The 12,994-nt window shown below is 44.4% G+C and overlaps 1 gene segment (V, D, J or C); it reads right to left on the bottom strand.

Annotated features, from left to right (window-relative positions):
* Positions 1 to 10,171, bottom strand: part of LOC144458666 (immunoglobulin heavy constant gamma 2B-like) — a 39,403-nt gene extending 29,232 nt beyond the window's left edge. The window contains 4 exon segments of the C gene segment in view: positions 1,041 to 1,095; positions 1,373 to 1,413; positions 8,269 to 8,498; positions 9,969 to 10,171. Coding sequence covers positions 1,041 to 1,095; positions 1,373 to 1,413; positions 8,269 to 8,498; positions 9,969 to 10,171 — 529 coding nt within the window.
* Between the last annotated feature and the right edge of the window lie 2,823 nt (positions 10,172 to 12,994).

The following is a 12,994-nucleotide window of genomic DNA, read 5'->3' on the forward strand; positions in this document are numbered from 1 at the left end:
TTTTTCATTTCAAATTAAAAACAATAGGTCGGTACAGTTCATTTCAAAGTGTAACTTTAAAATATAAATACAGAGTCATATGAATTATAACAGCTAATCAATTGGCTGACAATATGACATAAAAATCATAAAAATAAATACAATATATTGATATACATATATAAAATATAAATACATATATACTATGCGATGTAACCATAAATTGTAAATTACTGTAGCTTAATAAATGTCATGTCTTGATGCTTTCTTTAAATGCCCTATTCATTTATTTAATATCAAATACTTTGGGTCTAATATATGATGAATAAAAATAATTAATTAATTTTTCCCAAAAATATTTTTGTTATCTTTATAACCACCTGTAACTCTTAAATCAGGGTGATTGTAAATATAAAATGCTACTAGTTGTTGGAGGATTTGAACATTTCACACACTGAAATCCTAAATTGTTCTTACGTGCCTGGTTTATCTCAACAATCTTTTTAAATTATGTATTTAATATTAACTAATAAAGGAATAAATAATGACATATAATCCATATTCTAATAATGTTAACATAACGGATATAATCAACAAGTTAATACACGAACAACTTTGACTTTGATACAAGATAAATGTATGTACTTGATTATGTCTTTCTTCAGTGTTTAGTTATTTAAGCGAAACACACACTGACCTGGTATTAATCTCACAAATACAATATATGTTTAGATTTATGCTAACTTCTTATTAAAACAAATCCAGGTACGGCATGGTTCATAATTAATATCCACGATAATCATTCATCAGCAAATTATAATCGAGCTGAATAAATTCTAAGAACATCTCAAACCCTGCATTTAGTGATGATGCCAAAGAAAATGTTTTCAAAGCTTTCTAAGAAACAGCTGCGTTACAAGCATCTGTCTGCTCTGTTTCACATCAGTATAAACCTAAATAAGGCCATTAGATAAACTTCTCTACCATCAAGAAACACACTAAAAACACACAAAAGACAAAAAGACTTCGTACTAAAAATTAAAAGTTTAAATGTGACTTACGTGAAGATACTGTGACATCAGTCCCCCGGCCCCAGTAGTCGAAAGCATCACAGTGCTACATCTGCATTCAGTGCCTAAACAAAAACCTCATGTACCAGAAAAATGCACAAAAACGTCATTATGTGACTGAAATAAACATAAATCCTGGTCAGTATTATACCCTGGTGTCATCCTATGATCATGTGTTTTGTGCTGATTCTTAATCAGTTCTTAAAGTAAAGATTTACTGGAAGATAACATTTACAGCTGCGCACTAACTGTGACTTTAAACGATTGATTAGCTAACTTTTAACTACTAATCTGCTCATTAAAAATGATAAACACAGTGTTACCTCGTATTCCAATGAGAAATATTTCATCCTGTCCTTTTTCTCTGTCACAAGAATGGGAGAGTGTTGCAGATTGTTGCTGTTAGGTTTTTGTATGGCTCTATATCTCTGTGCTGCCCCAACCCACCCCAAAGGACACTGTGATAAACCCTCATACAAAAACCTGACACTGTTTCCTGCACTCGAGGAACAGGGACCTGTACTGTCAGCAGTGGGTAAGAATATCACAAAACTTCTATTCTAATTGACAAAACTATTTATAAATGTTACACACTTCCTATTTAGCATTTTGCATTGTACATGTTTTAATCAGTTTACTGGGATTTCTTTTAAATTCAGTGTTGTTTTTTCCTGTCATTGTCATTAATGTACCGTGACATGGCTTATGGTCACATTTGAATCTGAAAAACTTGACTTAAAAATGACTCCAAGGTCATCTTTTCAACATTAAAAAACAACTTTTAAGATATTGATGTAACATCAACCCACTGTATTGTGGTCAACAGCATCCTTTATCCAGACTGTAAAGCTGGATACAGTGCTCGGAAACTGTATCAACATAGTCTGCTTTAGAAATTATATTTTATTTAATAAGTAAAATACTATTTTCTATTAAAAAATATTAAAACAAAATAAGAAATAAAGGAGCTATCAAACTCAGCTTGTTAAAGTGATAGTTCAGGTTTTTGGACATGAAGTTGTGTGAAACGCTGACCATCTGTAGCTCTGATGTGACGGTGTCACTACTGTCAACGAACCTCCTGCTCTGAGAAATTGCCCGTAGCTTACCGGAGAAAAAGTAGTTCTGAAGATGTACGGGGGACACGTAACCAAAAGGTTTTAAGCTACAAAGAAGTATGCATGTGTTTTGTTAGACTATTTCAACAATCTTAAAACATCCCCGCATTATGTCAGACCTTGCTATCAATTGGGACTATTTTCTGGCCAGTATCACTCCGCCGTGCAGGCCCGCAAGACAGCACGCCAACAGAAATCCATTAGACAGTTCATCACCATGCTGTGCAGGTGCGCAGGATAGCAACGGCTAACGAAAACTTCACCGGCTGTTTCCAACAGAGAACCAGTAGGCTATTATTAGTGAGGAAATATATGTACTAGCCCTATATATACACCTACTACTACAGCGTGAACACCGGCTCAGGCTCACGACACACCCTCGTCAGCTGCAGGTAAACAGAGGAATACCAAAATGGTGCGAAGTTGTGATTTCTCTAGCTGTGGGAATAAAAACATCGCCGGCTCCCAATTCCATCGGTTTCCTGTTACTGATGTAGCCCGTAGGCAACTTTGGCTAACCCACCACCAGAACAAAGCAGAGACTGGTAGTAATCACATATGAAGTCACATTTCTATGTGATTGAATACTCATGTCATGGATTTAGCAGTTCGCCTAATATAATAAACTAAATACTGACGGTAAAACGAGGCCGCGTATAATGTACTCTCCACAACACAACAGGCTATTAGTTCAATCAAACATTTTGTTTTACAGACAATCAGTTACAGACATCGTTATATGGACTGGTATTAGGTAATATAGTATCTCTCTTTGGGCACAGCAGTGCGGAAATTGCGTTTTCTCTGTCCATCGGGATCTGTGGGCAGCTGAGGTGAGCTTGACATACGCGCAGCTGCCTCACCCTCGCCGGCTTGGTAGCGAGGAAACCGATGGAATTGTGAGCCGGCAATGTTTTTATTCTCACAGCTGGAGAAATCACAAGTTTGCACCATTTTGGTATTCCTCTGTTTACCTGCAGCTGACGAGGGTGTGTCGTGAGCCTGAGCCGGTGCTCGCGCTGTAGTAGTAGGTGTATATATAGGGCTAGTACATCTTTTTCCTCACTAATAATAGCCTACTGGTTCCCTGTTGGAAACAGCTGATGAAGTTTTCATTAGCCGTTGCTATCCTGCGCACCTGCACGGCGTGGTGATGAACTGTCTGATTGATGTCTGTTGGCGTGCTGTCTTGCGGGCCTGCACGGCGGAGTGATACTGGCCAGAAAATAGTCCCAATTGATAGCAAGGTCTGACGTAATGCGGGGATGTTTTAAAATTGTTGAAATAGTCTAACAAAACACATGCATACTTTTTTGTAGCTTAAAAGCTTTTGGTTACGTGTCCCCCGTACATCTTCAGAACTACTTTTTCTCCGGTAAGCTACGGGTGATTTCTCAGAGCAGGAGGTTCATTGAGAGTAGTGACACCGTCACATCAGAGCTACAGATGGTCAGCGTTTCACACAACTTCATGTCCAAAAACCTGAACTATCACTTTAAGGGACTTGAAGAACACTGAACAAAATGCATTCAGATGAAAATAAATGTGAGATTATATAATTGGTAACAATCTTAAATGCTGTTGTAAATTTGTAGAATAAAAATTAAAACATCAAAGCAATTGAGAATGTTTAAATTTGATCAGAGCTTCATTTCATTTGGTCTTTTTGGCGGACATCAGTAGATGAGAGGGTAATAAAACGGGTCCATGTCATTGGTTTGACATCCCATTAGTCCGACGGTCCGTGGTGATGAACGGCTCCTGGCGGGCGTATTTCTGCCTTGATGGTGCGCCGCGACCGGTCAGCTGGGAAAGGCTTGAGGCGAAGCAGGCTCACAGCTTATGTGTTTGTCACTTTCTTTTTCATTTTAACCCACACCATGATCTTTTCCTGACCCTAACCAAGTGGTTTTTGTGCCTAAACCTAACCAGACCTTAACCACAGGGCGTGATGATTTCGGAACGGACTTCGGAACAATGGGTTTAATATGGTCGGAACAATGGGCTGTTCCCAATAAAACAAAATAAAGATTACTCGTACTCGTCTCGTACTCGTCGTCCTCCGCTTATCCGGGTCCGGGTCGCGGGGGCAGCAGCCTCAGCAAAGAAGCCCAGACAGTCCTCTCCCCAGCCACTTCCGTCAGCTCTTCTGCAGGAACCCCGAGGCGTTCCCAGGCCAGCCGGGTGATGTAGTCCCTCCAGTGTGTTCTGGGGCGGCCCTGATGTCTCCTCCCGGTTGGACATGCCCGAAACACCTCCCAAGGGAGGCGTCCGGAAGGCATCCTTACCAGATGCCCGAACCACCTCAACTGGCTCCTCTCGATGGGGAGGAGCAGTGGCTCTACTCCGAGTATCTCCCGGATGTCTGAGCTCCTCACCCTATCCCTAAGGCTGAGCCCAGCCACCCTGCGGAGGAAACTCATTTCGGCCGCTTGTACTCGCGATCTCATTCTTTCGGTCACTACCTAGAGCTTGTGACCATAGGTGAGGGTTGGAACGTAGATCGACCAGTAAATTGAGAGCTTCGCTTTCTGGCTAAGTTCCCTCTTCACCACAACGGACCGGTTAAGTGCCTGCATCACTGCTGACGCCTCCCCAATCCGCCTGTCAATCTCCCGCTCCATCCTACCCTCACTCGTGAACAAGATCCCGAGATACTTAAACTCCTCCACCTGAGGAAGGACCTCCCCCCTGACCTGGAGTGGGCAATCCACCCTTTTCCGGCTGAGGACCATGGCCTCAGACTTGGAGGTGCTGATTCTCATCCCAGCCGCTTCACACTCAGCTGCGAACCGCCCCAGCGAGAGCTGGAGGTCACTGTTCGATGGAGCTAGGAGGACCACGTCATCCGCAAAAAGCAGGGGCGAGACCCTCCCATCACCGAACCTGACACCCTCCACCACTCGGCTGTGCCTAGAAATTCTGTCCATAAAAGTTATGAACAGAACCGGTGACAAAGGGCAGCCCTGGCGGAGTCCAACCCTCACCGGGAACAGGTCCGACTTACTGCCAGCCACACGAACCAGACTCATGCTCCTTCGGTACAGGGACTGGATGGCCCTTAGCAAGGGGCCACCAACCCCATACTCCCGGAGCACCCCCCACAGGATGCCCCTGGGGACACGGTCGTAAGCCTTCTCCAAATCCACAAAACACATGTTGACTGGTTGGGCAAACTCCCATGCCCCCTCCAGCACCCTGGCGAGGGTAAAGAGCTGGTCCACGGTTCCGCGTCCGGGATGAAAACCACATTGCTCCTCCTCAATCTGAGGTTCAACTATCGACCGGACCCTCTCCTCCAGCACCCTGGAGTAGACCTTACCGGGTAGGCTGAGGTTCCCTTTCTTGAAAATGGGGACCACCACCCAGGTCTGCCACTCCAGAGGTACTGCCCCCGATGTCCATGCAATGTTGCAGAGGCGTGTCAGCCAGGACAGCCCTACAACATCCAGAGCCTTGAGATATCCAGGACGAATCTCATCCACCCCCGGGGCTCCGCCGCCTCAGAGTTGTTTCACTACCTCAGCAACTTCTGCCCCAGAAATTGGACGACCTGCCCCCTAGACCCCCGTCTCTGTTTCCTCACTGGAATACGTGTTGGTGGGATTGAGGAGCTCCTCAAAGTATTCCTTCCACCGCCCGACAATGTCCCCAGTTGACGTCAGCAGCTCCCCGCCCCCACTGTAAACAGTGTGAGCAAGTTGCCACCTTCCCCCCCGAGGCGCCGGACGGTTTGCCACAACCTCTTTGGAGCCGATCGATAGTCTTCCTCCATGGCCTCACCGAACTCCTCCCACGCCTGAGTTTTTACCTCCATGACTGCCGCCGCTGCGCTCCGCTTGGCCCGCCGGTACCCGTCAGCTGCTTCTGGAGACCCACAGACCAACCATGCCCTGTAGGCCTCCTTCTTCAGCCTGACGGCTCCCCTCACCTCTGGTGTCCACCAACGGGTTTGGGGATTACCGCCGCGACTGGCCCCAGCGGCCTTGCGGCCACAGCTCGCAACCACCGCCTCGACAATGGCAGAGCGGAACAAGGCCCATTCGGACTCAATGTCCCCCTCTGCCCTCGGGACGCAGTCGAAGCTCTCCCGGAGGTGGGAGTTGAAGATCATCTGGCCAGGTTCTTCCGCCAGGCGTTCCCAGCAGACCCTCACTGTTCGTTTGGGCCTGCCAGGTCTGCGTGGCATCTTCCCCCACCATCTGATCCAACTCACCACCAGGTGGTGATCAGTTGACAGCTCTGCTGCTCTCTTCACCCGAGTGTCCAGAACATATGGCCGCAGGTCAAATGATACGACTACAAAGTCGATCATTGACCTGCGACCTAGGCTGTCCTGGTGCCACGTGCACCGATGTACATCCTTATGTTTGAACATGGTGTTAGTTATGGCCAAACTGCAACCCGCACAGAAGTCCAATAACTGAACACCACTCGGGTTCAGATCGGGCAGGCCGTTCCTCCCAGTCACGCCCCTCCAGGTCCCGCTGTCATTGCCCACGTGAGCGTTGAAGTCCCCCAGCAGAACAATGGAGTCCCCGGTCGGGGCACTGTCCAGCACCCGTCCCAGGAACTCCAAAAAGGGTGGGTACTCTGAACTGTTGTTCGGTGCATAAGCACAGACAACAGTCAGGACCCGTTCCCCCACCCGAAGGCGCAGGGAAGCAACCCTTTTGTCTACCGAGGTAAACCCCAACGTACAGGCAGAGAGTCTGGGGGCTATCAGAAAGCCCACCCCGGCCCTCCGCCTCTCACGGAGCAACTCCAGCGAAGGAGAGAGTCCAACCCCTCTCAAGGACTAGGGTTCCAGAGCCGGAACTATGTGTTGAGGTGAGGCTGACTATATCTAGCCGGTAACGCTCAACCTCTTCCACAAGCTCCGGCTCCTTTCCCTGCCAGAGAGGTGACATTCCATGTCCCAAGAGCCAACTTCTGTAACCAAGGATCGGACCGCCAAGGCCCCCGCCTTGGTCTGCTGCCCAATCCACATTGCACTGAACCCTTCTGGATCCCTCTGCGGGTGGTGGGCCTGCAGGGGGACGAGCCCATGTAGCCGGTTTGGGCTGGGCCCGGCCGGACCCCATGGGCGAAGGCCCGACCACCAGGCGCTTGCCCACGGGCCCCAACCCCAGGCCTGGCTCCAGGGCGGGGCCCCAGTAACCCTCCGGGCCGGGTACATGTGTCCTTGTTTGTATCCATCATGAAGGGTCTTTTGAACCGTTCTTCGTCTGACTCTTCGCCCAGAACCAACCTGCCATGGGAAACCCTACCAGGGGCAAAATGCCCCCGACAGCATAGCTCCTAGGGTCATTAGGGCACTCAAACTCCTCCACCATGAGTTTTTTTGAGTTTTTATGTGTGTTTAATGTTTAGAGTAAATTTTCCTGAGGAACAGTTTTTAGGACTTTCTGTGTTGCAGGGACAAAGGTAATGTGTTCTTATATTTGTGATGTAAACAACATGTACAAAAAATGATTAACCCTTTATGACCTACTAAAGAACAAGTCCGCCAGAGCATATCTTTACAATTTATGTATATGCTATACATCAATACAACCCTTAAATCCCAAATTTTAATAATATGTGTGGACATATGTCCATACTAATGAAAGAAATTGCTAAAAAGTGCAATAAACCACTAAAAAAATGAAAATTGTTTTTGTTTTTACACATATTTTTCTAAATACAGAAATATCATGGCTGTATCCCTCAAAATTGTAAATATAAAAAGTTGCACAAAATCCTTTCAAACCTCTGAAAATTTATTTTGAGTGTTTTCACAAGTTAATTTTTGAGATACACTCATTTTTATAAAATGTGACAAAAACGAAAGTTAAATGCACATTGTGCACAATTAGCAAAAATACAACATGTACATCAAAATAAACTATTTACAATAGAACAACCAAAGTTCAAAGTTCAAAGTCAAACATTACTTTTCAATAGCACCAGGGGAGCTGTGATAGGTCTTGTGACAGTTCCTGTCCACGATGAGCAATATTTTTGCTGCATTTTTATTGGTGTTGGCACACAGTGTTTTGATGGCAGCCCGGTGAAAGTACATCCTGAACAGCTCAGATGGAGAGGGATTGTCCACATACTGTGATAGAGGTGGCTGCACATCTGGCCTCCTTTTGGGCAGAAAATGTGGTAGGGGATGTGGCAAGATGTCAGGCTCCTTTTTGGTTCTCCAGCCAGCTGCATCACCAGGGAGTGTCTCTGACCTGGAGCCTCTGTTTGCTGGAGACTGACTCCTTCCTCCCCCTCTGCCTCCCTCCGGGGTGCAGGGCAAGGAGACCCCCCAACTTCCTCCTCGTCATCATCGTCAACTCTGCATACAGATGTTACATAGTGTGTTAGATGTGTTCAACATGCGAGTAATACAATAATGGTGCGTATTTAGTGCAAAATGCTTTCAGTTGTGTTACATATATATTTTCTTTACTTTACTCTAACTCAAAAACAAACAATATTTCATGAATATATACATACATGTCATAGGAGGGATCTCTCCCTTGGATGAGGTCTGCGTCATCGCCACTGTCGGCAGAATCCGGACCAGATGAGTGGAGTGAATCTTCATCCGACGCTGTAATTAGCTTGAAAGCTTCGCGCCGGGAGAAAAGCAGTTTCGCGCGTCCGGGTTGCTGCGGTTCCATAAATACATGTGTGCGAGTGTGTGGTGAGTGTCTGGTGTGTGTGTGTGTGTGTGTGTGTGTGTGTCTAAGTGTTGTTGTGAAAGAGTAAAATACAAAACGAGAGCGAGAGTGAGTGTGTGACTGCAAGCTGAGAGAAATATTTACCGCGGAAGAAAGAGAGGAATTTCCCGGGAAATGACGTCATTCCTTGTTGCCGCGGGTAGTGTCGCGAGAAAGACACGCAAGAAAATAACGTGACAGTTCATGCTCACAATGTGATGACGTTTAGTCCAACACAGGAAGTGCTGTGAATACCCGCAATCAGGATTATAATGTTTTTGTTCTTTTTAATAATGTTATATGTTTATAATGTTTTTTTGCGCTTTTTACTGTTTTTCTACAAACCTGTCAGTGCAAGGAAACAGCACTCTGGGACATGATGAATGCATGGTAAGTTCGAGTAACTCCTCCGGTTTTAAATGCAAAAAGAATTATTGCTCTATCTTATTTGGTTGCAATTCTACCGGCATTTAAAAATCAATATGCAAATGGGATCGCGGGCGCTCCCGCCGGTTTTAAAGGGTTAAGAAAAGAAATGTATAATATTTAAGCAATATCACACGAGAGGGAGTGATGTCATACTCGTATATCGTCACGGCTGCGGCCACGTGCTGAAGACAATCACAGCCATGACGATACGAGTATAACATCACGAGCTCAAGTGTGATACTGCTTTTATACAACAGTTCAACAGTTAAATAAGCAAGGCTGATTAAGAAATGTTGAAAAATGAGGACAAACTAGATAATTTAAGCATTTTATTTGTCTTCCGCCAAAAAAAATAGTTTCCTCAGGACTCTGCTGTCACCGTTGCTATGTAACGCAGACATGGTGCGCCAGGCACTTACTCTTTATACACATTTATCTGCACATTTCCAGTCACCAGTCTCTGGTGACTGCATGGTGGACTGTCGCTTCACAGGCACAGCCAACAGTGCCTTCTGATCTGACAGTATGTTGCTCCATCGTTTCCTGCTCTCCATGGATGGCTTTCAGTAGCATTTTAATGAGCTCTCAGACCTGCAAGACAAAAGGTATATTTTAGGGGCCGACTCCTAATTAGAAGAATAACTTTACATATAGGCTGCGTTAAAACATCATACCTGTGCCCACTCACTGTCATGATCTCCCTAGCTTCAAGACCCGCATCTGACCGCTTCTGTATGACAGTCGCCCTGAAACTGTGATTGGTGTAGATAGCTGTTGTTCCCGCCTCTTTACACATCTTCGGCAGCATCTGTGCGAGTGAGTTTATTCCCAGCGGAGCTTTAGTGTACCAGATATTGTCTGTGTGAGCTGCTGTCATCCTGGGCTTCAGATAAAGGGCATTTGCATCTGGCGGAAGTTTGTTTAAATACTTTTCCAGGGATGCAACGCAACTGCTGACCTAACTGACACTAACCGTCAGTTTTGATTTGATTGTTGATTGCAATCAGCTGTGAGGCGGAGTGATACATACACAGTGAAATAACCGTGATGCTGTACTCCAATATCGTCACGGTTTTACTGTCTCTCGACCAATCAGATTGCAGGCCCGGAACTAACTGTTGTATAATTAAGATACATACTACAAAAGCATTTCATGCTTGGGCTCTGCCAGCCTAAAAGAAGTTGTGTAGGTTTTTGTACAGCTGCTCAACCAACTCCAGTCACTGTGGCTGTCGAGCACAATAATAAACAGCAGAATCTTCAGTCTTCAGACTGTTCATCTGCAGATACACTTGATCGACGTTGTTGTTTCTGGAGATGGTGAACCGACCTTTAACTGACTGAGAGTAGTATTTTCTCTTACTGTCATGAGTGACAGTAGCAACCCACTCCAGTCCTTTTCCAGGAGCCTGTCTGATCCAGGCCATCCAGTAGTTATCAAAGTGCAATCCAGAGGCTGTACAGGTCAGTCTGTGAGATTCTCCAGGCCTTTTAATCACTGGTTCAGATTCTGTCAGAGCCTGACCATCAACACCTGTCAAGACAGCATGACATGAAATAAATTTACAACCACTAATCAACAAAAATCTTTACCTGCCCAGCAGATAGTTAAAAGCAGCAGTCCTGTCCTATAGTCCATCATGTTAAACTGTGTGTCCACTGTCCTCTGTCCTCCTCTCTGCAGTCAGATAAGTAGAGGTGGAAGATATTTGAGTTTTGCATTGACTCCTCCTCACAGGGAGGAAACAACTGATTGATCTTTTTCTTTGGTGAAACTGGACAGAATGTTTAGTGACCAAGAAATGTTCGCATAAGTTTGTACATTAAAATTGTTTTTTGTGTTTGAAATGGAGTAACTTGATCATCAACATTACCACAACAATAATGTAAAAGCAACCATTATTGAAGCAGTGATGCACAGCACACCTGGATCTGGCATTGTGACAGATTTATGGTTATTTCATGGCAGAAAGGTTGGTAACAGGTGATCATTAGGAGGAGGACATTAATATCTGGCACATTAAGAGCTGAAAACAATTAAGTAAAAACAATCACTTCTTTCCTTCTCTGTCATTTCTTCCTCTTTATAGATGTCACTAGGATAAGTGTTAAAGCCAGATCTTGTCTGCACTCTAGAGTTTTAAAACAGGGATGGTAGATACTTTTAACATTCAAGAAAGATTACACACTTGTGACACCCAAAAATATAGAGATTTGTTTAAAGTCAGAGAGGACTAACATTTGAATTATTCTTCATCATTACAGCTCTGAACTTCTTTTATTAGCTTTGGATATTTGAAAATAAAAAACATCAAGCATTTTATTCTTGTTTATTTACACCTCTTTTTATGTGAGGTAGTTGTTGTCTATCAGCAGCAGACAAACAGAAGCTGCCTGAAGTCAACAGAATAACATGAGCCAGCCTACCTCGACAAAGAGCAAAGCCACACCAGGCAAAGGCTACAAATAATAAACTCCAGGCAAATATAGTGAGGCAAATAGGTGCGTAAAACTATATCAGTTGTTCACTTACAAATAAGGAGAGTTGCTGATGGTGTCATTGAACTGAGGGAAGAAGAGTTCCTATAGGTTTAACCCTATGGACCCGAAGAACGCATAGTGCGTCCAAATTCACACCTGTTCTTCTCTATTGATTTTCTCCATGGCCGTGCATCATAGTGAGAAGCCACGCATATCACGTGAAACAGCGGAACTGTAGCTTTCCGACAAGACCAAGCACTTGTCGGGAGTCCAATGTTTTCACAGCGAAAAAGAAAATGATAAAGTTACACTAAAATTATGTATAACAGAGCTTTCATACAGCTTTGCACTCGCGAATGCAGGCTCGCACAGAAATGCCACGCATATCACATGAAAGCGTAGGGCAGAGCTTTCCAGTGATGCCACACACATCATTGTGCTGTCATCCCATCACGCTATAAATACAGATCAACTGTCTACAAAATAAAAACCTGGCGAATTTCTTTACAGTCCATTATACAGATGTTGTTATCAGTCACTTCATATAGTGAGGAATATCGTATCTTACCACGTCTTAGGCTTGCATGTGTTTCTCCCTGTCTATCCACATTTGTAGTCCAGCTTTCAAGACGCAAATATTTCCATATTGTCCAGTTGACACTCCATCAAACTTTGTATGACAAGACCAGCCACTTCACCTTTGCGCACCCAGACAACTGCAGCCTAATTATACATGCTGACAGGGCCGTAGTCACCATATACATTCCAGCATCATGGTTCTTATATTGCCAGATTCCGGAGAGTCTCCCCTCTTCAGATATGGCAGAATATGTCATTTTCCAACTTGCTATGGTGAGATACATGTAAAAATGTAAGAATTTAGTAACACAGATTTGTTTTTTTCATTGATATAAAAATTAATATAAAATACAGGCACACAGGAGGACATGAAATGATGGCAAATCTGGATAACCCAGATTGTCCCGAAAAAAAAAACAAGATATAGCATGTGTATGTAGCCTTTATAATGACTGTGATATGAGCTTAAAAGTAAAGGCAGGGAAATTACCCCTAAAAAGGCCTAGGGCCCATAAAAGAACATGGAACACTGATGTGTTTTAAAATAGAATATCTTTTCTACCAGAGCTGGCAAAATCTGAAACACTAAGCTACTGAAAACTTTCCTAACACAGTCATGATTAGTTTTTTAGAGGGAACC

This window comes from Epinephelus lanceolatus, chromosome 18, assembly GCF_041903045.1.
Source record: "Epinephelus lanceolatus isolate andai-2023 chromosome 18, ASM4190304v1, whole genome shotgun sequence".
Classification (NCBI taxonomy): domain Eukaryota; kingdom Metazoa; phylum Chordata; class Actinopteri; order Perciformes; family Serranidae; genus Epinephelus; species Epinephelus lanceolatus.